At 36.5% G+C, this 27,341-nt stretch overlaps 1 protein-coding gene and 1 pseudogene across 1 annotated transcript in view; one reads left to right on the forward strand and one right to left on the reverse strand.

Annotated features, from left to right (window-relative positions):
* Positions 1-715: 715 nt before the first annotated feature.
* The window catches only part of LOC101326120 (P2R1A-PPP2R2A-interacting phosphatase regulator 1-like), a 40,530-nt gene continuing 13,904 nt past the window's right edge, over positions 716-27,341 (reverse strand). The window contains exons 3-9 of the mRNA XM_073799570.1: positions 22,975-23,031; positions 13,291-13,334; positions 12,020-12,030; positions 10,129-10,191; positions 7,306-7,402; positions 5,332-5,512; positions 716-781 (exon numbers count right to left, since the gene is read on the reverse strand). Of these exons, the coding sequence (XP_073655671.1) occupies positions 716-781; positions 5,332-5,512; positions 7,306-7,402; positions 10,129-10,191; positions 12,020-12,030; positions 13,291-13,334; positions 22,975-23,031 (519 nt within the window). The remainder of the gene's footprint in view (positions 782-5,331; positions 5,513-7,305; positions 7,403-10,128; positions 10,192-12,019; positions 12,031-13,290; positions 13,335-22,974; positions 23,032-27,341) is intronic.
* On the forward strand, positions 25,190-26,433 carry LOC101325258 (annexin A2-like; annotated as a pseudogene).

Raw genomic sequence — 27,341 nt, forward strand, 5'->3', positions numbered from 1 at the left:
ATTAGAGGACGAAATTTTTCTTATAACCATATAATAATTATCGAGGAAAAAGAAAAGGCTATTTTGCTGGTTATCTGCTTTTTAGTACTAGTTGAATACTTCCAAATGTGTATTGGGACAGACTTTTTTTATAGTTGATGTTGCTTTTGGCTCTGTCTCCTTTGCTTCTTTGAAACAAATATACCAAGTATAGGGCTTCGCTGGTGGCGCAGTGGTTGAGAGTCCGCCTGCCGATACAGGGGACACGGGTTCGTGCCCCAGTCCGGGAAGATCCCACATGCCGCGGAGCAGCTGGGCCTGTGAGCCATGGTCGCTGAGCCTGCGCGTCCGGAACCTGTGCTCCGCAACGGGGGAGGCCACAACAGTGAGAGGCCCGCATACTGCAAAAAAAAAAAAAAAAAAAATATATATATATATATATATATATATATATATATATATACCAAGTATACCTTTATTTTGTTTTGGCTCAAGCTGTAGTTATAGTAGAAAGAAAATTTTATGATTAGTGTTTTGTCAGTGGGAACTTGTTATTAATATGGAAATCCTTAGAGGATCATCTATCCACACAAAACAAGAAACCAGGGGGAAATGAGCTTTCCACATTTCATCATAAAGCATGCATAATTCATAGAAGGGAGGAAACTACTGATGAGGCTGAAGAAAATGAGTTTCTTGTTGCCAGAAAGAATCAAAATATTAGGTACAAAGCTCTCTAATTTCCTAAATATTTTCTTAAGGCCTTCTGAAGTTTAATGTCATCATGACTTTCGCTGTCATGCTAGCAAAGATGAAGGCAGATGTTTTTACAGAATCAATAACATTTTAAGAGGCAGAAGGGATCTTACAAATATCTAGTCCAACTCTATTTTACCGATTGGAAATATGAAACCCAGAGAGGTGGCGTGACCTGCCCAAAGTCATACAGAGCTAGTGACAGAGCTGGACCTACAAGTCAGGCTTCCTGACTTCTGTACTCACTAATAATGTAGGCTGTTCCCTCGCCTAAAAGGTTGGTGTGAACCAATGTTCCCAATTTGCTTTGCTGTCAGTAATGCCACAGAGATCTCCGATTTCATACAATAGCTTATTGGGCAATTTATGGGATTCAGTTAATAACTGCATCAGTTTGACACATTTCTTCTGAGAGACTAGGGTCATTATTTCCCATTATCAAGAAAGTTGAGCAAGTTTCCAAGATTCCTATATGATTCCTATTTCTATTCTTTTCTACCTATACCTTGTGGACATTTGTAAAAATCAATCTTATTTACTCTTGGGTTAAGAAGCACATTTTAAGAAATGCTGTGAGATATCATGGAATTTAAGGGAAAGAAAGCTACCTTTTCACCAGAGTAACCTATTGTTCTCTGGCCTTTTAAAAATGCACAATTTCAACTATCTGAGAGTGAAGTCTACCTATATGATGTATTTTTCAAGCTCAACTTTTAAGATTTAAAATATTTAAAAACACTTCAGGCAAATTGTAATTAGTTTTCTCCATAGATATTCAAAGTACCATACATGCATTTTCATCATGGATATTTATATGTAGTTGCTTCTAGGTGAATTTTAAAAATTCATTTAGCAGATGAGATTAAATATCCTGTAGTGGGAGTACTAATAATTCAAGGGGACAAAGATTAATGCAGAATTAGAATCTTAACTCGTGTGCTTTTAAAATCTCACTCGATTTGCCTCAGTTCTAAAGAGCCAGTGAAACAGGCCACGTAGATACAAATTCTAACTCCATACCCATTTTTAATGTAAGAGCTTTCTAACAGTGAGAGTTGTCCAACAACAGAATGAACTGGCCTGTGACGGAGTTCAGTCAGTCACTTTGAAATCACAAGATTTCAAACTCAGGCTAAAAGGTAACCTGTCTGGGGTTCTTAAAAGGATTCTTGCAATGAGAGGTAGATTAAAAGACTTCTAAAATCCTTTAAGATCTAAGTTTCTGTAATTTCAATATTGTCTTTCTCTCATACTTTTACAGTACAGAGGTCCTTTCATATGTGTATTTAGAGTCATATTATCTTAGACTGACTTGTACCATCATTTTTGCACTTATGTTATCCTGCTTAAAGATAGCAATGGTATCTCACTCATCTTCATATAACCTACAGTTTTAAGTATAGTTTATGTACACAGAAAGTATTCATTAGATACTTATTGAATATATTTGAAATTACAAGCTTGATTAGTTGACTTAGTCATTATAGATTTTAAGAACCATATTTTTTTTTCCCCTGGTCTGAGAATCTAATTTATTACTGCAGTGAGTTTTCATGTTAGGATGTATCTGGGTGCTGCTCTTTTATAAGGTTATAAGTAAAATAAGAATACTTGATTGAACACGAACACATATTTAAGGGTTAAAAACGATGCTTTTAAAGTATATGAAAAACTATTTCCATTTTCATTTATCCTCTTAGTGACAATGTGAAAACTAGCATATATATATATACACATATATACACATATATATATACACATATATACATTTATAATATATAGGAAGAAGACATACGAACACTTATGTACAATATGATCACCTCTTGTTCTTACATTTTTTTAAAGATGGGTTATAAGATAGACAATTTCAAAAACTAATTTAAGAAAATTGGAACAATCAAAATACCAAAACTATCCTGTTGTGGGTTGAATTGTGTCCCCAAAAAGATAAATGTTGAATTTCTAACCCTCAGCACCTGTTAATGTGACCTTATTTGAAAATAGGGTCTCTACAGATATAATCAAGTTAAGATGACGTCATGCTGGATTAGGGTGGGCCCCAAATCCAATGACTGATGTCTTTATAAGGCCATGTGAAAACACAAGGACACAGGGAGAACCCCAAGTGATGATGGAGACAGAGACTGGAGTAATATGTCTGCAAGGCAAGGATTTCTGGCAACCACTAGAAGCTAGGAGAAAGACATTAACAGATTCTCCCTTAAAGCCTCCAGAAGGAACCAATGCTGCTGACATCTTGATCTTGGACTTTTGGCCTCCAGATCTATGAGATAATCCATTTCTGTTGTCTTGGGCTACCCAGTTTGTGGTACTCTGTTATGGCAGCTCTAGGAAACTAATACATGTCTTTTCCTGTGGAAAACTGGCATGACAATTCCTTGGCATGTTTAGGATAACAAAACATAGTCTTTCCATAATTAAAAAAAATCAACCACAGGGCTTCCCTGGTGGCGCAGTGGTTGAGAGTCCGCCTCCTGATGCAGAGGACGCGCGTTCGTGGTCCGGTCCGGGAAGATCCCACATGCCGCGGAGCGGCTGGGCCCGTGAGCCATGGCTGCTGAGCCTGCGCGTCGGGAGCCTGTGCTCCGCAGTGGGAGAGGCCACAACAGTGAGAGGCCCGTATACAGCAAAAAAAAAAAAAAAAAAAAAAAAATCAACCACAAAATACCTCATGTAAAAGTTAGAATTGCTTTGGTCTGAAAATTAATAAATGGAAAATCATTTAAGATATGGAGCCCCCCAATACACAAGCTCGAAAGGTAACAGAATGGAAAACCAACTACAAAGTCCTCAATTCTGAGCATATTATAGTGATTGTGGCATCCTAGGATTCAGCTAAAACAATAAAAACTAACCAAATAGAGTGAAAGAAATTGTCTAAGTTGAAAAAAAAAGTATATTGACATGAGATAGCCAAGATTACCAAGATTTATTGATGAAAGTTCCTCACACAAATGAGTAGTAGTCTCACCCCCATTGTTCACTTTCGCCATCCTTAGTCTTTGTACTTGATCATTCTGAAAAACTTTTTTTGCTGAAGTGTCGATAGCACATGGGGACCTTTTTTTCTGTCATTGATCTATAATTTCAGCAAGGAACACCACTGCAATCACACCTCATTCCATGAGGGCCCCCTTATATGTTCACAACTCGTCCACTGAAGTCTGGCAAGAAGCTAAGTAACAAAGGCAATATTGATAGTTCACTTGTCCTTAGCCAATTTGTAGAATCCTATCCCAGTTTCAGGAGACCATATGATTCCAGTCATCTCAGAAATATTCAGTTTCATTTATTCATAGGTGAATAGACTTTCCCCCTGCCATATATATACATTCTAATCAAGTCCATCAGGGCTATTGTCAAAAAATTCTTGATGCCAATCTTTTTCCCATGTGGAATATACCTACATCAGATTTCCATAATTCTGATTATTTCTAATGACAAGGAAAAACGTTTAATAAATATTTTAGATAGCCACTCCTACCTTCATTAGCTGAAGAAATTTAAACCAATTTTCAACTTCATTTCATGAAGATACATTTCTATTTTGCAAAATGCTAATACTACCCCCAATTACCTAAAGCACTTACTTTATATTTAAAATTTTTAATACATGATTTTTCTTATTTAAAAAATCCTTAAGACTTTTGAATAGAAAATTGGGTTTTAAACAAACCTTTATAGCCCTTTGGGAACAACTGGAAGTGCATGGTTCCTGCAGAAAAGCCCTAACATATTAAGCCTATATTTAATCAAATCAGTAGTCATGATGATGAATAAAAGGTAATTCATAGAAATGTAAAACACCACAATTTATCCACATTGTCTTTTTTCCACACTTAATTAGAGTACAAAATTGATCAGGGATAACCAGGTTAAGTACAAATTGAGTGAAGCCCCAATTACATATTATTTTCTTGCTATTCAATTAGCTTCCATTCATCTTGCTTCCCCTACCTATTCCTCCCCAACAAATTACACATCCAAGGATTCATGTCAAAAATTGGCAATCCTTGGATCAATACAGTATAACTAGCTTAATTTTAAAACTGCTTTTGATAGATGATTTTTCCTTACCAAGTGGAAACTAGCAATTACTGAAAATATTAAAAACTAGCATAAATATTCAGTACATAATTTGAAAAACCATTTTACCTGTTGATTAATGGAACAATAATATTTCATTAGAACGTATAATTTTATTTATTTTTTTATTCACATAAATAGAGCTCTCAATTATTTTTTTAAAAAATCAAGGTACAGCATCTTTTTATACATTAGCAACTTGAAGATGTATGATTGTATCGTCAACATACTTCTTATTTAGAAAACATCTTTGAAAGTATTACTACATTGCTTTTAAGGGCATACCCAGGAATTAGACATGCAAGTTCTATAGATAAACAGAATTCTAGGAAATTGAGAAAAAAAGATAAAATAGTCTAAATTATACCACATACAATCCTGTTATTACTCTAATGTGTGTGTGTGTGTGTGTGTGTGTGTGTGTGTGTGAGAGAGAGAGAGAGAGAGAGAGAGAGAGATCAAGCGAGTGCACGTTTGTTTCTCCATTGCTGTATTGGGGAGAGTCTTGGGATAGGTAAACCACTTAGTTAAAAGCTCATCTGCTAGAATAAATAGAGAACTAAAATCAGAAGGCAACACAGGAGAGTTTGTGACAGTGCTGATTTTAGCTGGTGAATTATGAGAAGACCCTGCACTGCTGCTGTTTCTATCAAGAGCATCTGAAGATAGACTAGGAAAAAGAAAATACCACTCATTGATAACAGAATTCAAGAGATCTCTGTGTTTTGTCTACAAATGAATGCAAAATACGTGAAGCAAAGAATTGGCATTAGTTACAAGAGCAGTTTCATAAGAGCAGTAAAACAAAACGAACGGTAACAGCAATAAAAATCCATTCACTGTATTTCCCATTTTGATCATTAAAACTTGCTTTACTGGCACACTTTTAAATAATATGCTCAGTCTAACAAAGCACTCAAAAATCCAAGATAGAAAAAATGGGGCAGAAGATGACTCTTTTCCAAGATTGCATTTTTATGTATATCTCTAATACCTCTTAATCTAATGCCAAAACCCCACTTCTAAAAATGTGTCTAATAAATCACAGCAAGATCCTTTTTGACCCACCTCCTAGAGTAATGGAAATAAAATTAAAAATAAACAACTGGGACCTAATGAAACTTAAAAGCTTTGGCACAGCAAAGGAAACCATAAAAAAGACGAAAAGACAACCCTCAGAATGGGAGAAAATATTTGCAAACAAAGCAACTGACAAAGGATTAATCTCCAAAATATACAAGCAGCTCATGCAGATCAATATCAAAAAACAAACAACCCAATCCAAAAATGGGCAGAAGACCTAAATAGACATTTCTCCAAAGTAGACACAGATTGCCAACAAACACATGAAAGGATGCTCAACATCAGTAATCATTAGAAAAATGCAAATCAAAACCACAATGAGGTATCACCTCACACTGGTCAGGATGGCCATCATCAAAAAATCTACAAACAATAAATGCTGAAGAGGGTATGGAGAAAAGGGAACCCTCTTGCACTGTTGGTGGGAATGTGAATTGATACAGCCACTATGGAGAACAGTATGGAGGTTCCTTAAAAAACTAAAAATAGAACTACCATAGGACCCAGCAATCCCACTACTGGGCATATACCCTGAGAAAACCATAATTCAGAAAGAGTCATGTACCACAATGTTTATTGCAGCACTGCTTACAATAGCCAGGACATGGAAGCAACCTAAATGTCCATCGACAGATGAATGGATAAAGAAGATGTGACGCATATATACAATGGAATATTACTCAGCCATAAAAAGCAACTAAACTGAGTTATTTGTAGTGAGGTGGATGGACCTAGAGACTGTCATACAGAGTGAAGTAAGTCAGAAAGAGAAAAACAAATACCATATGCTAACGCATATACGTGGAATCTAAAAAAACGGTACCGATGAACCTAGTGGCAGGGCAGGAATAAAGACGCAGACGTAGAGAATGGACTTGAGGACATGGGGGGGAGGGGAAGCTGGGATGAAGTAAGAGAGTAGCATTGACATATATATGCTACCAAGTGTAAAACAGATAGCTAGTGGGAAGCAGCCACAGAGCACAGGGATATCAGCTCTGTGTTTTGTGACCACCTAGAGGGGTGGGATAGGGAGGGTGGGAGGGAGTCTCAAGAGGGAAGGGATATGGAGATATATGTATACGTATAGCTGATTCGCTCTGTTGTACAGCAGAAACTAACACAACATTGTAAAGCAATTATAATCCAATAAAGATATAAAATAAAAATGTGTCTACCATATATTAATGTCACACATAAGTGTTGGGGAGAAGAACTAAAGTTAATATTATAGTATCCATTTGGGATATTCATTTTTTAAAACTTCTAAAAATATTTCATAATATACCATACTTCTGAGTATATACAATAACCAAAGTAGACTTAAAAACCAAGTTAAAAGTGGTCAATGAATGCTTGAAATCTCATGTTAATACTCACAATACATTCCTATCAGATAGCTGGGTAGTATCAGAAGAAAGCACGTTGGTTGTGTCTTGGAAAAATCTCTTTGGCTGATGTTCAAATGTCATTTCACCTACGACGAAAATGCAGATCAAGGTAGATATATTTTGTCTAACGTGTTTATTATGCTTTTAATTGCAAAAGTAAAACTTGTTCATTGCAATTAACTTATAAAATACAGAAAAACAAAAGGAAAAATATTTTACATCACCATTATCCAGAGATAACCATTTTCCAGTAATTCCTGAATATGTGTATACATGATTTTTTTAAACAAAATTGGATTTGCACTGTATATAATACTGATATGTAATCTACTTTTTGTTTTTAATGATTATAATTTTTCTCATATTAGTAACTAAATTCTACAACATAAGTTTATATAGCTATGTAGTAAGGATGTACCCTAATTTAATCTCATTCCTTATTTTAAAACTTTAAGTTACTGCTCTTCTTATTTTGCTAAACATACACAATGAACTAAATAGATCGATTTTTTTTACAGCATACAATGAACAAAATAAATACATTTTCAAAGATTAGGGAGAAAAACTTAATCTCAAAAAACCACATTGCTATAATCTTCACTTTGAAGTAAATGTTACACATTCATGTGATAACCATGTCTGGATGTGAGTAAAACTGATGATCAAGTCCATAACTTCTATGGTGGAATATATTTGAATGATAAAACACTACGGCCACCTACTCATTAAAAAACATGCCTAGGAATAGAGATTTCCAGACCTTCCTTAGGAGTATAATCATGGCTCATAAAGCTTGAAAGAGGTCTAGGTATTATCCCAGGCCAGATACACTTACACCATTATGGAAAAACTACTCATCTCTCCTTTTTGGTTTAAATTAAAAACAAGACAAATCAAAACAAATTCATCATAGAAGAAAATTAAAATTTTCTTTGCTAAAATCATTATTACTTGTAAAACAATATTTATAGCTGCCCAATCTCTGTAGATCTCTCAGAATTCCCACTTGAAGCCTTATTTTTTCTTGCTTGTTCCCAACGGAAGTAATTGCTGCTAATCACCATAAAATATGCCTTCATATGCTTGGAGACTCTAACCCTTATTTCTCCTCCACTTTACAGAGAGTCCTCATTCTTTTTTTGTTTTTTCCCCCCAGGACCTCTTTTTGATTTTTTTATACCATCTTTCCCCACACTTCACTTGTATTAATGTGATAATTGGACATACTTTGTTGTTTCCCAAATAAATATTCATATTCCAAAATATATAATTAAAATTAAATTTCTATTTAATCTGTTATTACATCTGGAAAGTCAGATAAACTTTGACCAGATCTGTATAGACTATATTTGGGAGGGTCTGACTTAAAACACATAGACCGTGTGGTACTTACAGAATTTGCTTTGGAGTTCTTAGGGACACCTCAAAGAAGTGAGGCAGTCAACTTCCAGAGCAGCTGAAAACCAGGTACAAGAAGCTCATGTGGAACATGCCACATCCACCAAAACACTGGATGGAAACCAAGTCTATTATGTCAAAATTGAAATATAAAAACAATTTTTAAAATCATAAATTCTAAGAAAATTCCAGGCATTTTCAACGTCATGAAACATTTTATATGTTATCTTAAAAGAAGAATTATTTTAATTCAGTAAAACACTGTCTTTAATTTAAGCGTATTTGATTTTAAATACTCAAAGGCCCCCCCCCCAACTTCCTAACAGCTCTTCAACTGCTAATACATTTGAATGTTTTTTCAACATTAGCCCAAACTTCACAGCACAGGTAAAAGACACTTAAGCTAGGTCATTGATCCATTGTCATAAAACAATGTGCTTAGTTTGTAAAAGAGCATTTTCCAGAACTGATCTCCTCTTAGTCTTAGAATATAACGAGTACACGCTGAGTTAGGTATGTTGTTAGGAAGACTGCCATTAACTCATGCCAAATGCAGGGAACACTGCAGTGCATTTCAGTTTCCTTCCCTCTAGTTTTGCTCTTCCCCTACCTCTGCCCCCCCCTTCCATTTCTTCTTCTTTCTCCTTCTTCTTTCCCATCTTAATGGATTTTTCACAAATATACATCTTTAAGTTTAATCTCCTTTCCCATTTATCCATTTTCCCTCCCTATTATAGTTTAACTTTGTATTAAGCCTATAATTCAGTAGTCATATCCCAAAAAAGGAAGAAGTACATAGCTTAGTGAGGCAGGGGTGAGAAAGGGGATCCAGAACTGTGGCAGTTTAAAAAAAAAAAACACTTCTGTTCTTTCCTTGCCCTTTTATTACTGAATAAGTGGATCATTTTCCATATATTTAACCAAACAGAACCCCCATAAACAACTGAAACATCAACATACACTTTAGCATATATTTTTAGTGCTGTAAGTGGATCTAATTTGTGTCAACTTATTCATATGATATCAACGTGTACGTGTAGTGGTGGGACAGGTCAGGGGTTGAGATTCAGGAGAATACTTGATGGCTGAATCACTCTATTCATTCATTCCCCACCTTGTTTCAGAAAGTATTTAAGGCAGCTAGCTTGGTGAATTATACAATGAAAATCATAATAGTTGACTAAACTGGAATTAAAATTTTCAGTTCACATTTATATGGCCCTTTATAGCTTTCAAAATGTCTTTACACATAGTTTCATTTCAGTGAAACAAAAGGCCTCTAGTAATTTATCAAATATGTTTTAAATAAATAAATCCTTTTTATTTATAAAATGAATTTTTGTATAATACTTGATTTTATGTGATATCTTATGAAAATAAAGTTATATTTATTTCTGTTGGTAGATAAAAGTACCTTTTCTTTTTAATGGTCCAAGGATACTTGGTCTAATAGTGTTGGTTGGGACTTTGACTTCTTCTAAAATAAAATTATAATCGTTACAAGAAAACATTTGAACAAGATCAGCTGTGACTATTTCGTTATAACAGATCTAAGGATATACACTAAAAGAGGACTGTATGTAGTATCCCACATCACATGATTTCATTGCTTTTCTCTAAATCTAGGTAAAAACAGGAAAGCCTCAGGACAGAAAACTGTCTTGTAACTTATAAGGATTCAGGATTTTTCCAAGTTGTGGGGAAAAAAAGCTAGAAGGACCTGTAGTCCTGGCTGTGACCTGCCTTAAGACAAGGTGAAAATCATGAGTGAATGAGGGGGTATGGTAGTTAAATGTTCATTTGTTCATTCGAGAGTTAGCTCTGATCCTTATGAACAAGCTGGGTCAGAGGAAGGCTATGTTCAGACAGGGTTAATGAATTACTGATTCTTCATATGGTCACATGTTCTCACACATTCTTAGTTGATTCTTTCCAAAAATACAAAGTGGGCTTCCCTGGTGGCGCAGTGGTTGAGAGTCCGCCTGCCAATGCAAAGGACACGGGTTCGTGCCCCTGTCTGGGAGGATCCCACATGCCACGGAGCGGCTAGGGCCCGTGAGCCATGGCCGCTGAGCCTGCGCGTCCGGAGCCTGTGCTCTGCAACGGGAGAGGCCCGCGTACCGCAAAAAAAAAAAAAAAAAAAAAAAAAAGACCAAAACGATGACATTTTAATTTAGCTAAAAAGACATTACTTGTTTGGTTGTCACAGAACCTGGAGCTACAATTTTTTTTTTTTTTTTTTTGGTTGCACCGTGCAGCTTGCGGATCTTAGTTCCCCAACCAGGGATTGAACCCGGTATAACTTTTCTCAGAAAGCAGATTAGTGGTTTCCTAGGGTGGGCAGGGGTGGGGGGAGGAGATCAAGTGTGAAAGATCACGAGGAAACTGTTCAGAGTGTCGGAACTGTTCTATATCTTGATTATGGTTACGGTTACAGGATTGTACACATTTACCAAAATTAATCAAATCGTATACTTAAAGGTTGGTGACTTTTGTAATATGTAAATAATAGTTTAAGAAATGAAAGGGAAAACTGCCATTTTGAATCAGCTATAACTATAGCAAAATGTATCCCCCAAAAGATTTGGGTGGTGAAACATTGATGTTTTATAAGTATTTCAAGGGACACAGACTTTTAGACACTCCTTTCTTACCTTCTCAGTCGCCCTGGTGAGAGAAGCTTTTGGGGTCTAGAATTAAATCAGTGGACTTTGGAGAAGGTGGTTTCTCTAAATCGTTGTTACTCTTTATAAGCAGTGTCCAATTGTAGCACCTATTGCTTACTTATCAAGTGCTGAGGGTGATAGCTATGGCACGGGAAAGGGAATCCTTACTGCGTCAGTGGTTGTACCATGGAGCTCTCACCATCCTAAAGCAAGCAGGGAACCCAAGATTCACTTCAATAAGCAAAGGCACCTTTTGCCTTTTGGGAAAGAGAGCTACATGCCGGATAAGGGGCTTCCCTAGCACCCAAAAAAGACCTAGAATGTGACTACTCAATATTGAGCAATACCTAACAGATACACAAATCCTAAATTTCAGTCTTTCTCTTTGGGTTTGACCTGTGATTCGTTATTGAAAACTACAATGCTGTGTCCAGGAAAGGATCAAAAAAGCTTTGGTTAGAACTAAGATACAAATGGGACAACAAAAACAGCTATAAAAATGTTTATAGATTTTATGTGGACAAAATCAGGACCACACAATTCAGGATTTTAAAACATGTTCTTTTCTTCTCCAAGACACAAGTAAAGTTATATTACATGTTTCTTTCCTCTTTCTAACACACTTGCAGATTTACTCACTCACACTAACACTTAAATTAATTAGAATTATGTCAGTTAAGGGAATCCAAGAGCCTCTATAAATTGTATTAGCACCAAAACATGAAAAGTGACAGGCTCCAGAGGTTATCTACTCATTCTTCAGGACTTATTCCTAAATCAGGAATAGATGGCAATCTAAGGCGCTCAGGGCTCAAAAGAAAATAAGATGTCACTGCTTCTGCTGATGACCCATTTCCCTACCTAATAATCCCCAAATCTAGAAACTGACATCTAACCAGAACCTCTTCTACTCAAATTTCAGCTCAGGTCTTCTTTTGTCATTATCTGAGATGTCCATGGAAAAGAACCCTAAACATCATTCAACTACCACAACTTAGTAATTATAATATGTACAGGGACATAAAAAAATGTTAGCAAGGAATGTAACTACATTCCAAACATGTTTAAATGAAAGGCTGTACATTAAAATGCTAGTAGGAGTATATGTATTACAGGCATAAAAATGCAGTATTTTCCCAGTAAATCCATGGCCTGTGGTTTAAAATTCTAATATATAGTTAATAAATTACATAGAAGGGAGTGAAATCATTTATCATTTCATCATCTAAGCAATTCAACCAGCACAACTGAACTTTTTTTAGACTCACTAGGACAGAGAGGAAGTTGATCCACAGGAACAGTGGTTTTGTATCAGACAACTATTTACTTTGAACCCCACTCTCAAACAATTAGTTATTTTTATGGGTAAATCATAAACTGTTTCTTAAGAGCAATAAAAAATTATGCAGGGCTTCTCTGGTGGCACAGTGGTTGAGAGTCTGCCTGCTGATTCAGGGGACACGGGTTCGTGCCCCGTTCCGGAAGGATCCCACATGCCGTGGAGCGGCTGGGCCTGTGAGCCATGGCCGCTGAGCCTGCGCGTCCGGAGCCTGTGCTCCGCAACAGGCGAGGCCACAGCAGTGAGAGGCCCGCGTACCACAAAAAAAAAAAAAAAAATTATGTAGCATATATAATTTTAGTTTCAAATGAGAGTTTAAATGTCTAGAAATTACAGCAAAACCAGGTAGTGCCAACATGAAAAATCAGTAAAAATTTCAAATTTTCTACAATATTGAAGTGCTAATACCATACCATACCATACTTCAAAGTTTCTTTCCAAGACTGACCCATCTGTATTGCAGTTTGTACCTCCTTACAAAAGAAATGATATCAGTACTGAAGTTTACCTATCTAAAATAAAAGATATAACTGAATATGATCAGAATAGTAATTCAATGCACACTACTCACCATTCATGCATTGTTTCCCTATTCATTAAATCCATGGCTTCTTCCTGAAAGGTGAGAACGTGAGGATAAACTGAATGCCCTGTTCCTATGATTTTACAAAGTTTTACTTCATTTGGCTGTACAGTTATTATTATTCACTGGGCTATAGTAGAGCTAGAGTATAAACAAATCTCTAAACAAGTGTCCGGTTCTCTACTTTTCATTGTTGCATCTACCACACAGAGATCTATTACTTATGCATTATAGTACATTGGATATGCAGGAATTGATTAGATGAAAAACTTTGTACCTTTCTTCATTCAAAAGAGAAAACATCAAACATTAAACATTAAACTATTTTTCCAACCATTAATACTATGATATTAACAAATAGTACTCACAGTCCAACAAACTAAATGTCTTTCAGCATGGGTTTGCTTAAGCAAATGATGGTACAAGCATGATTTAAATCTAGTCATTGACATTGAAAAACATGTATTACATATTAAGTAGGAAAAAACCACAAATGCTTTTTATGTAAAACTGTAAATGAGAGGTGCTCAGAAGGATGTTCCCCAAAAAGTTAACAGTACTTATCAATGAGTAGTGAGATCTGTGACAGTTTGTTCTTTCTTTCTCTGTACTTTACCATATTGTTTGACCTTTTTATAAGTATGCAAGTATTTTTCACATAAATAGTTACTTAAAAAAATAACCCACATATGGAAAGACATCCTGTGTTTGTGAATTGGAAGACTTAATATTGTTAAAAAGGCAATACTACCCAAAGTGATTTACAGATGCAAGGCAACCCCTATCAAAATCTCAATGGCATTTTCTGTCAAAATAGAAAAATGGCCTTGAGAAAGAATAAACTTGGGAGGTCTACACTACCTGGTTTTAAAACTCACTACACAAAGCTACAGTAATCAAAACAGTGTGGTTCTGGCATAAGGACAGACATATAGATCAATGGAATAGAATAGAGAGAGCCTAGAAATAATCCCTTGCGTATATAGTCAATTGATTTTCAATAAGGATGCCAAGACCATTCAGTGGGGAAAGGACGGTCTTTTCAACAAATGGTGCTGGAAAACTGAACATCCACATGTGAAAGAATGAACACTTTCCTTACACCATATACAAAAGTTAACTCAAAATCGATCAAAGACCTAAAGTTAAAACTTAAAACTATAAAACTCTTAGAAGAAAACATAGGGCAAAAGCTTCATGTCATTGGATTTGGCAATGATTTTTTGGATATGATACACAGGTAACAAAAGAAAAAATAAATTGAACTTCATAAAAATTAAAATTTTTCTGCATCAAAAGAGAGTGAAAAAACAATCACAGAATTGGAGATGTTTGCAAATCATATATCGGATAAAGGATTAATAGCCAGAATTTATAAAATATTCCTACAACTCAGTGACAACAACAAAACAACTCACTTGAAATACAGATGGTCCCCAATTTACAATGGTTCTGCTTATAATTTTTCAACTTTACGATGGTGCAAAAGCAATGTGCATTCAGTAGAAACCCTACTTCGATTTTGAATTTGACCTTTTCCCGGGCTAGTGATATGCAGTCAGATACTCTCTCGTGATGCTGAGCAGCGGCAGCCATGGCAGCTCCCTGTCGGCCATGCAATCACGAGGGTAAACATCCGATACCCTTACAGCCATTCTGTACCCAGACAACCATTCTGTTTTCACTTTCAGGACAGTATTCAATAAATTACATAAGATATTCCTTACTTTATTATAAAATAGGCTTTGTGTTAGATGACTTTGCCCAGCTGTAGGCTAATGTAAGTGTTCTGAGCACGTTTAAGATAGGCTAGGTTAAGCTATGATGTTCAGAATTTCGCTGCATTAAATGCATTTTCGTCTTAGGATATTTTTAACTTATGATAAGTTTATTGGGACATATGCCCATCACAAGTTGAGGAAAATCTGTATGGGCAAAGGACTTAAATAGATGTTCCTCCAAAAAAGATATAGAAATGGCCAATAAGCATATGAAAAGATGCTCAACATCATTTTTTATTAGGGAAATGCAAATCAAACCCATAATAAGATACTGCTTTACATGTATTAGGATAGGCATTATTTTAAAATATGGGGAAAAAAAAACAAGTGTTGTTGAGAATGCAGAGAAACTGGAACATGAATTGCTAGTGGGAATGTAAAATGGTGCACACTCTGGGAAAAAATTCGTTTCTCAAAATGTTAAAGATTAAATTATCATATGATCCAGCAATCCCATTCCTAGGTATATACCCAAAAGAATTGAAAGCAGGGACTCAAACAGATACTTGTATACCAGTGTTCATAGCAGCAGTATTCACAATAGCCAAAAGGTATCCTTTACCAGATGAATAGTTTTTTTAGTTGGTATATACATGCAATGGAATATTATTCAGCCACAAAAAGAATGAAGTTCTGACACATGCTACAACATGGATGAATCTTGAAAAGATTATGCTAAGTGAAGTAAACCAAACACAAAAGAACAAATATTGTATGCTTCCACTTATATGAGCTACCTAGAATAGTCAAATGCATAGAGACAGAAAGTAGAACAGAGGTTACAGGAGTGGGAGGGTAGAATGGGGAGTTATTGCTGAATGGGTACGGAGTTTCTGTTTGGGATGATGAAAAAGTCCTGGAAGTGTAGAGTAGTGATGGCTGCCCAACATTGTGAATGTACTTAATACTATTGAATTGTAGTCTTAAAAATGGTTAAATGGTTAAAGAAAACCTCAACAACCCACAGTCCAAATTCATCCTGGCATTCCTAAAAACATACTTCACGAATAATGAAGAACTTAGGATGGCGCTGGGGAAATATGGTGCTAAATATTATGTGGAACATGAAATGAGCAGATGAGCCTTCCCTTAAAGAGGCCTAGAATCACATTGGAAAGACAAGCTTTATTATATACATTTAGTCAATCTCCAAAGTAAGCATAGGCATAGCCCAGGAGAAGAAAAAAGAAAACAAAATAGAAATTTAATTTATATACTTTAAAATCCAAGACAGTAAGAAATGAAAGCTTGCCAACATTAGACATACAGATTGACACTGGTGCCCTCACTCAGCCCATAGGGTCCAAAGATCTTGTGCGAGAAGAGCCTTTTTTTGGCCTTTAGCTAAGTACAACTAATTGCAGTTCGCCTGTGCCAGGTTAGGCGGGCATATAGATATATTATCTAGTTTTAACTAAACCAAGCACCGCAAAATGGACAAGTGCCTTAACAAGATTCCCACGAGAAACCTTGGACAGAGATTAGTGATGCAAGTCTGTGCAGACAACAGCCTCTCCTGGCACAGCTTCTCATCAGCCACCTGACTGAAAACACAATGCTGAGCTAATCTGCTTTGTCAAGGAGCTGGCTAAAGTAATTCTAATCCTCAAGACCATTGGAAATACGAATTCATATTGACTCTCAGTAATCATCTATAATTAATAAAATAAAATTTTAAAATTTCTAGAAACATCATTTCATCTTCATCTCATCCTTGTTATATCTCTAATCTTGCATATATTCTATGATTCACACTATATGCTGGCACTCAATATACACTATATTCACAGTATATGGCGATAATGTAAATACAATAGACATAAATTGGAAGCATGTGCTCAGTTTTTATTGATGCAGTGCGTGATTAAAAGAGTTTAAATATTACTGTCTACAGTATAAACAATAAATGTCATAAATAGTCTGTAATAAAGAGTGGTGTGAGTTGTGTGACTTAAAATTTGACCTCGGCCTTGAAAGATGTTTAAAATCTGGACAAGCAGAGGGTGGAGGGGAGGCTGTAACAGCAGAAGGAACCATATGAACATAAGTTTAGAGGAGAGAAAGTATATGGCAGGTTACACGGTAGTGAGACTAGTTTGGTTGAAAGGGAATTTGCACTACAGAGCAATGAGAAAGAAAACTGGTAAGAGCACCAGATTTATGGGATCTTAAATAATTGAAGAGATTGAATTTAAAGAGTTTGGGCAGAATAGCATAGCTGTTAGGACCACTGGTTTTGGAGCCAAACAGAACTGAGTCAAATCCCAGCTCTATAACTTACTACCCGTGTGACCTTAGGCAAGCAACTTAACCTGAGCCTCAGTTTCTTCATCCTATAAAGATGATGATAATAATAAGGATAATGACGTGGTTGTACAGTTCCTATTAAAAGGTCTGGCACGGGCTTCCCTGGTGGCGCAGTGGTTGAGAGTCCGCCTGCCGATGCAGGGGACACGGGTTTGTGCCCCGGTCCGGGAGGATCCCACATGCCGCGGAGCAGCTGGGCCCGTGAGCCATGGCCGCTGAGCCTGCGCATCCGGAGCCTGTGATCCGCAGCGGGAGAGGCCACAACAGTGAGAGGCCTGCGTACCACAAAAAACCAAAACAAAACAAAAAAAGGCCTGGCACATAGTAAGTGCTCGATACAGCCTAGCTATTCTTCTTCTTATTATTATTCAGAAGGTAATGGGAAGCCATTGTAACTTTTTGCACAGGAGAGAAAAAGATGAAAATAATGTTTTAAAAAAGATATTTTGGTGTCGGTTGTGGAAGTCGGATTAAATTAGCAGAGATAGGAAATCTATTAGAATATTATTACAGTAATCTGGACCCAAGGGACAGAAGGAAGTAGTAATGAGAACAGAGAAGGTATTGTCAAGGAAGAATTAATAGGATTAGATGCCTAATTGGATACAGTAGAAAAATAAGGAAGAATTGAAGATGAGCCTAGAGCTTTGAGTCCTAAAACTCTGAGACTGACTATTTTGATGCCATTATGGAAAATGAGAGAAATTGGGAAAGGAAGTTTAAGAAGTTAATCAGTCTTTTAAAACAATGGAACAACAGTAAATCTTTTCAGCAAAATGTAATTGTTAGTATAGTTCTTCCATTTAATATTGACGTAGATGTAGATGTTTTCCTCTAGGGAGAAGCTCAAAGTATTTTGTAATTCACTCAATCCACAAGTAAAGAGCAAGTTTTCCCAGAACTAGGACAGAATTTTGCTTATTGTTTCTCCCACTGAAAGTTGGAGCATTCCCCAACATCAGCTATTTTAGGATCATTAGTAAAAGTGGGTTGACACTTTTATTATTTACATCTTGCCTATTTCCAAAACGGATATGAGATGGCTTATAATAAAGTAAGATTGTTAAATTAAGGATTAAAAGTCAAGAGCCATGTAACTGTCAAGGGCAAAGAGTATGCTAGAAACCTAGGTTAAGGAGAGTTGTTGTACTTGAGCACTGAACTTAGCTTTCAACTTTTTAGTATCTAAGGTAAAAATGAAAATAGGAAGTCACCCACTTTTGCTCTCTGAAGGAGAGTATGCTTGAAAGATTTTAGTTGCCCAGTGGCACCTTGCTCAATAAATGCTTGCTGAAAGAATGAAACAATTTGTAAACTAAGATCAAATTAAATTTCTTTTAAAACAAGCTAGGCTATTCCCTTAGAGAAGGTCTCTTCATAAGAGAGACTAGGTACTTTGTAGGTTCCAAGGAAAACTCAAAAACAAATCACAGAAATCTAATGTCATTGCTTTACTAGACTAAAAAATGGTAACAAAGTCCACAAGACAGACTAACTGTGAAACCTGGCCAGCAGAAGAAAAAGCTCACAGGCACACCTTACGTAACAGACAATATCTAAATTGTCCCTATCACAATCATGCCCTGTACTCCAGCTGGTATAATCTGTTTTAAATGGCTTCATCTCATAAACTTCCCCTACATTTGTGTCTAAACCCAGTTTAATCTATCCAAACTAGGTAATATAAAAAGAAGACTGTAAAACGTGTGGCTAAAGTTCATATTTGTGAAGATATAAATACAAGGGATGCTAGAAATGCAGAGGTAGTATGTAAGTAGATAATTTTTTAATTGATTTTACTGAAGGCACTACAGAGAAAGTCAAGTTCTTATTGGGTACCAATGATTTTATTTTCTATTTAACAAGTCAGGAAATAAATGTAAAGTTATAGAATAATATGTTATGAACGAACTGTTACGGGTTCAATTGTTCCCCCCTCAAATCCATATGTTGAAGTCCTAACCCTCAGTGCCTCAGAATATGACTTTATTTGGAGAGAGGGTCTTAGCAGAGGTAATCAAGTTAGGATAAGGTCATTAATGTGGGCCCCAATCCAATATGACTAATGTCCTTATAAAAAGGAGAAATTTGGAGATAGACACTTGTACAAGGAGAATACCATGTGAACATGAAGATGGCCATCTACAAGCCAAGGAGAGAGGCCTGGAACAGATCCTTTTCTCATAGCCCTCTGAAGAAATTAACCCTGCCAACACCTTGATTTCAGATTTCTGGCCCCCAGAGCTGTGAGAAAATGAACTTCTATTTAAGCCCCCAGTTTATGATACTTTGTTAGGGTAATCCTAGCAAACTAATACACAAACTATTTCTGCAGGGATGTTATTTGTTTAGGGGACTGGGAGAGAGGGAAATAAAGCCTGAGTGCTTTCAAACCTCTTGAAATATAAGCTCAATTGCTATTAGGAAAGGAAAATGACATAAAAAGAATAATTCCTGAATATTTAGGAAGAATTACTATGTTTAGAAAATCAACTTCCATGGTAATCATTTTGCAATATATACACATATCAAATTATTACATTGTACACCTTACACTTAGACAATGTTATATGTCAATTATATCTCAAAGCTGAAAAAAAAAAGAAAATTAACTTCTAGCTTGATGTTCTCAAGCTCTCTAATACCAAGAAAACAACTAACAACCACAGTCAAAAAGAAATTGTCTGGGACTTCCCTGGTGGCGCAGTGGTTAAGAATCCGCCTGCCAATGCAGGGGACACGGGTTTGAGCCCTGGTCCGGGAAGATCCCACCTGCCGCGGAGCATCTAAGCCTGTGTACCACAACTATTGAGCCTGTGCTCTAGAGCCCGCGAGCCACAATTACTGAGCCTGCGTGCCACAACTACTGAAGCCCGTGCGCCTAGAGCCCGTGCTCTGCAACAAGAAAAGCCACTGCAATGAGAAGCCCGCGCACCGCAACAAAGAGTAGCCCCCGCTCACTGCAAAACTAGAGAAAAACCTGCACGCAGCAAGGAAGACTCAACACAGCCAAAAATAAATAAATAAATTTAAAAATAAATAAGTAAATAAATGGCTTCATTTAAAAGAAGAAGAAGAAATTGTCCATTAACTGCCTAATAGGAAAAGGGCAGCTTAAACCATACCGTTACTTAAAAGTTGACCCAGAACCTAATATTGACTTGGGGCTGTGTGCTTGTTTTAGAATAAAAGCAAATATAATCAAATCAGTTTGTAGAAAATACAGGGGCTAAAAGAGCATATTAAACAGCACCACATGGAAGCAAAATCAGAATGTGGGGCTTTCCACAAGACAAATGGCCTAGTTTCTTCAATAAGGAAGTGTCATGGAACAAAAACAGGAGGGGAAGGCTGTTTCAAATAAGAGACCTAAAAGATCATGGTTGGAACATGTTTGAATCAGTGAAAAAGGCATTTTTTGAGAATCAGGAAAATTTAACCTGGACTGGTTATTAGATAAGATTAAGGAATAACTCTGTTAGATGTGATGATGGTATTGCAATTATGTAAAATAAAAAGTCCTCAGAGATTCATACTAAGTATTTAAGGGTAAAAAGATATTAGGGTTTTACTTTAAATCACACTCCTCCCCCCAAAACAGAAGGGGATAGTTGAAAAATGATGTACAAAATGTAATCAATAGTTGAAACTAGATATTGAATACATGGAGGTTCTTTTTTGCATGTTTTAAAATTTCCATTAAACGATTTTTAATGTAGTGTGCCAGGAACCACACATATATTAAATCCTTTCATCCTCACAAAAATCCTGTGAAGTAGCTACTATTATTTCCCCCATTTTGCTACAAAATGAAATTAAATAAATGCCTTTGTTAATGTCATTAGAGTGAAAGTTCAGAATGTAATGAGGCAAGAAATAGACATTTCTGTTTTGTACTTAAAAGGTTAAGTTCAACAGCTAAAAAGAAGTCATGGTTAAAGAATGCATGTAAAGAAATATGCAACTTAAGATATCTATCAGACAATTAAACTGCTGAAAATAAGTCTTAATTTTCCATTCAATCAGCACCCAGATTGAAAGTTAATGTTATTTCTATTTTCCCATTTCATTCATTTTCTACTTGTGTCTCGTTTTATTTTATTTTAGCTTTAATTTTTGTTTTATAATTTTATTTAATTTTTTAAAATTTTAATTTATTTTTTACTGAAGTATAATTCACCTACAACACTATGTTAGTTCCAGGTGTACAACATAGTGATTCACTATTTCTATATATTACAGAAAATGATCACCACTTGTGTTTCATTTTAAATGTTTATAATATATATTCTGTCACTATGGAAGTAAGTTGCTTTACAATTTATATTACTAACCAGTTAAATTAGTCCTGATTTCAAGCTTCATAATCAAATAGAAACATGTAGTAATCAATTTAAAAATATTTGGTCTAATTTAGGGGAAGCAAAAAAAATGCACAAGTAAACCAGAGGTCCCTTTAACTACTAGTTTTAGGCTCTTTCATTAAGAATTTCTTAAATAGCTACATACTCACAAAGACAAACAGTAAAAGAATGTCTTATTTACTAAAAAGTAAAAGGATCTTTTAAACCATACTTTCTTGCTAGTGGATGATAAGCTGGGTGTTAGGGAAGCCATGGTGTGAGGGAGAGAGGGAGAGAGGGAAAGGAAGCAGGAGCTGGAGCACAAAAAACTAGGGTTACGAGATACTCTGGGTTTTGTGCCACTGAAAATATGGTGAGGGTAGCTGTAAAAGAATCCGGTAATTTGGGGCTAAGTCTTGGCTTGACACTTGCTAACTCTGGACATTTGGTAAATTACTAACTTTCTGCCATCTTTGGTTTCTGACCTTATAAGTTTGTTGTGGGATGAAATGAGACCACAGATGAGACCTATTATAGTGCTAAGTGAGTAATAAGTGCTTCATAACAGTTAAGCGGCCCCGCCTTGAACAAAAGTCTGCTTGTAGTTGGGTGAAAAAATAATCCCACCACCTGTGGTGAAATGGCGATTTGATCTTTTGAGTTCTGTGGCTAATCCTTGGATAAATCAAAGATTTAATTCTGTATTAGGCTTTTGCTATTAAACACACACACACACACACACACACACGCACACACACACAAAACGTAAGACAGTGAGGTACAATGTGTTCCTGAACTCAAATCACTGAGAAGTGAACACAAAATGATAGCATAAAGACGGTTTTATGTGTCAAAAAAATTCTTCATCTGGGCATTTAAGAAAACCATGATAACTATGGCTATTATGAACCTGAAAATTAATTTTCATATATAGCATTCATCATCTTCTTTGAGATCCCTGAAAGAAATTAGATTCTAGGTAAAAGAGTATGCAGTATTTCGGGAAACTATCAGTTTATTAAGACAGTTAATAACCCAAATAAACAGAGGGCTCCTTAGTTGTTTTGGATTCTTTTTTCTTTTTTTTTTTTTTTTGTTTTTAGAGAAACCATTCCTGGAATTAAAAACTTAATCACATGTGACCTCACTTAGAATTACTGAACCACAGGTATTGTTTAAAAGAAAAATAAAATTTACTTTTTTTAATGAACAGCTGTCAGTTTCTCAAAACTTCTTCTTACTTGTTTGATTTGATGAAGGTGACTGGTGGAAGCCTGAATGGGAGAAGGTGGCACAAACTGAAATTTAAAATATAAAAGTCAAGTTTCCTTTAATGTTTCTGATTATTTCTAAACATTAATTAAGTCAATGTCGAATGGCTTAAAGTATTTCTTGAATGCCTAACGCATGCTAGCAACAGCATTAATTAAATTTAAAGTTTTTAAAAATTAAAAATCCAATTGAATCTTGCCTGAAAATTATATTACTTGAAAGTCTATATATACCATAACAGAACAAAATAATTGTTAACATAAATACGGGGCAGAACATCAATAGAACATTTTGTTTATCTCTAGCTGTCCCTTCCCAAAGCACTAAGATCTTAAAATCACCTCATTTTTCCTTGCCATTTTTAGCTCATTATTAAAGCTTAGTGATAGGCATTATCCAGAAAAAACTGAAACAGTCATTAAATCAGCAGCTAACTTAATAAGCATATAAAAGAAACAAACAAAATAATTCCAAATATCTTGGAATCTAGCTGGGGAAACTAAACTTTCATAATAAGGAATGAGTAAGGCAATCATGTTCAAGGAGTTCAACACATTTTACTCTTGCTTGGTCAGGTACTTGCTGTCTAGGCCCTTTCTCTTTTGCAGGACTATTTTCTCCTTTTTGGTCTTTTCTCAACGCTTATGAAGACCCATACAAGAGGGAAATGAAAGAATGCAGAGATTTAAAGCTGTGTGAAAATAAGGCTTGAAAATTACCTTTAGAATTCATTTATCAATTCTATCTGTAGCCTGGTTCGTTCTTGAAATGCTAGATAATGAATTTACCATAAATTATGTTCACATTATATCTTAAGATCACATTGAATTGTGTATTAAAACATATTTAATGAGCACCTACTATATGCTAAAGCACTGTGCTAGGCCCTGAGGATCCAAAGACAAATAAGACATTTTCCTGTCCTTGAGAAATTCAAAGTCCAGGTAGGGAAAACTAGGCCACAGGTAAGTGCCAGAACAAGTTAGGATTTGTAGGAATTCAAAGGACAGAGAATATGATTCTGCCCGGGGTCTTTGAGACGGCATCACAGAAGAGGGCAGGAATTCATTAGATAGAAAAGAGGAGGGAGGCTATTTCAGGGAGTGGGGAAGAGATGCTCAGGCAGAGAGCCATGTTTGGGGAACAGAGAGATTCAGGGTGACTGAAACTTGGCACATGATAGTGCATGGCAAGAAGCAAACTTGGGGGAAATTCGGCTGAAACCAGGTTGTTGTTTTTGTACTTTAGCCTTTGAGCCTAATAGGAAATCTAAAGCATAGGGCCCTCTGAGGTCTTAAACCTCAAAGGTATTTTAGACAAGAAGATCATATCTATTTTAGAAAGGCAACCCTAGCAGCATATGCAAAACAAATTGAGGGTGGAGGGAAGAGGCACTAGAAGCAGGGTCACAGGCCAGGTAAAAGATGACAAGGGTTTGACCGAAAAAGGGAGGGATGAAGACAAGGAGGCAGATTGGAGAAATGATAAGAAAGTAGAAAGAGCTAAAGGTTGGCCTGAGGGTTCTAGCTGAAACTATAGATGGGTGGTGGTCAAGAAAGGCAGTGAGAGGAGCGTGTTGGCCAAATAAATATTCTTATGAAGCAGATAGTCTGAATTTTTATTACGTTTTAAAATTTATCATATGACTTTTAAAGGAGATATTACCTCGCCAATTATATTTTTCTGAAGAAAGTGTTGAAATCAGTTTTTTTTTCTAATCATTTGCTAGAAGATGGAGGAAACAGCCAAGGTTCAATGACATTGACACATCATCAACCAAAGTTCACAGCTCATATTAGAGTTCACTCTTGGTGTTATACATCCTATGGGTTTGGACAAATGTATAATAACACAAATCCATTGTTACAGTATCATACTGAGCAGTTTCCCTGCCCTGAAAATCCTCTGTGCTCCACCTATTCATCCTGATCTTTAATTTTTTCAGCAGAAATTGACTCACTTTCTTTCTCATTAAAGCAATCAATACATGCTCAGTATAAAACATAATTAATGGGGGAAAAAAGCATCATCCACTCTCCAGAGGTGACCACAGTAAATATTTCAGTGTTTATTTTTCCAGATACTATTTTGCAGTTTGAGTGTTTGGGTTTTTTCGATAACACATTCCAGCTCCACATCTGGGGCCACTTGCAGCTCTCAGCTCCTGGTCCAGCTTCTATCAAAATGTCTACTGTTCACAGAATTCTGTGCAAGTTTGACACTATCCACCTGACCACTGACTACTATCCACCCCCAATGTAGACAGGTCAGTCAAAGCATACACCAACTGGGATGCTGAGCGGGACGCTATGAACATTGAAACGGCCATCAAGACTAAAGGTGTGGATGAGGTCACCATCGTCAACATTTTGACCAACTGTAGCAATGAACAGAGACAGAATATTACTTTTGCCTATCAGAGAAGGACCAAAAAGGAACTTGCATCAGCACTGAAGTCAGACTTGTCCAGCCACCTGGAGAAGGTGATTTGGGGCCTTCTGGAAACACCCACTCAGTAGGAGGATTCCAAGTTGAAAGCCTCCTCCATGAAGGGGCTGGTGACAGATGAAGACTCTCTCATTGAAATCACCTGCTCAGGGACCAACCAGGGGCTGCAGGAAATTAACAGTCTACAAGGAAATGTACAAGATTGATCTGGAGAAGGACATTGTTTCTTTTTCTTTTTTTAAATATTTATTTATTTATTTATTATTTTTGGCTGTGTCAGGTCTTAGTTGCGGCATGCAGGATCTTTCATTGCAGTGAGCTGGCTTCTCTCTACTTGTGGCACATGGGCTCTTTAAGTTGAGGTGTGTGGGCTCAGTTGCCCTGTGGCATGTGGGACCTTCGTTCCCCGACCAGGGATTGAACCCATGTCCCCTGCATTGGAAGGTGGATTTTTAACCACTGGACTACCAGGAAGTCCCAGGACATTGCTTCTGACACATCTGATGACTTCTGCAAGCTGATAGCTGCCCTCGCAAAGGGTAGAAGAACAGAGGATGGATCTGTCATTGACTATGAACTGACTGGCCCAACATACTTGAGATCTCTATAATGCTGGAATGAAGAGCAAAGGAACTGATGTTTCCAAGTGGATCGGCATCATGACAGAGAAGTGTGTGTCACCTCCAGAAAGTATTTGAAAGGTACAACAGCAATAGCCCTTATGATCAAGAAGGAGGGCAAAGGAGACCGGCAAAATGTTTTCCTGAACCTGTTCAAGTGTATTCAGAACAAGAAGTCCCTGTATTTTGCTGACTGACTGTACAACTCCATGAAGGGCAAGTGGACTCACGATACGGTCCTGATTCGAATCATGGTCTTCTGCAGTGAAGGAAGGGGACACATTGAAAATTAGGTCTGAATTCAAGAGAAAGTATGGCGGGCACTGCCACATCCAGGAGGACAGCAAGGGTAACCACTAGTAAGCGTCACTGTGCCTGGGTGGTGGGGGTGATGCCTGAGATGGCACAAGTGTCCAGAAGTGGGGCTCCTATGATTCCAGGTGACAGTTCTAGAAACTCAGTTTGCAATTAGCAGCCCCCTTGTACCCATCCATCACCTTGCCTAAGCATTGCCTGACTTTCCCAGCAAGTTTCTCCTTTTAGCCAAAGAAATGAACATTCCAAGGAGTTGGAAGTGAAATCTATGATGTGAAAAACTTTGCCTCTCTTGTACTGTATGGTAAACAGATGAATAAATTGAATTTTTACTTTAGAAACAAAACAAACTCAAAATCCATTCCAAGTATCTTTCCATGTTAAAATTCACCTGCAACATCATTTTTAAAGGCTGAAAATTATACCATATAGAAGTACCATAATAATAAGAAGCACCTATTTACGTGCCAGACGTGTCTTATCTCACTCAATTCTCCCAACAACCCCATGACAGAATGGCACAATGGGAAATTTACACCAAAGATACCAGTGAGGTTTATTGACATCTCAGGAAACTAGTTCTATTTTAATACCTTGCTTCATGTAGAAAAATTGACATTATTATTGTCCCCATTTTAAAGATTAGGAAACTGATGGCCAGAGAAATTAAGCAACTTGCTCGGTCATACAGCTGATAATTGCTAGAACTGGGACTCAAACACAGATAAGGAAGGCTCATTCATTAAATCTGTTCCCTGTTGCTGGACATTCATGCTGTTGCCACATTTTTTGCTTGCTTTTTATAAATAATGCTATGATAACCTTTAAACTAATCTTTGCACACATCCTTAGTGAATTCTTTAGGATAAATTCATAGAGTTGGAATTTCTGGGTCACAAGGCTGTTGATACGCATTGCTGACCTGCCCTACAGAAAGCTTATACAAATTCACT

Source organism: Tursiops truncatus, chromosome X (genome assembly GCF_011762595.2).
Source record: "Tursiops truncatus isolate mTurTru1 chromosome X, mTurTru1.mat.Y, whole genome shotgun sequence".
Lineage (NCBI taxonomy): Eukaryota > Metazoa > Chordata > Mammalia > Artiodactyla > Delphinidae > Tursiops > Tursiops truncatus.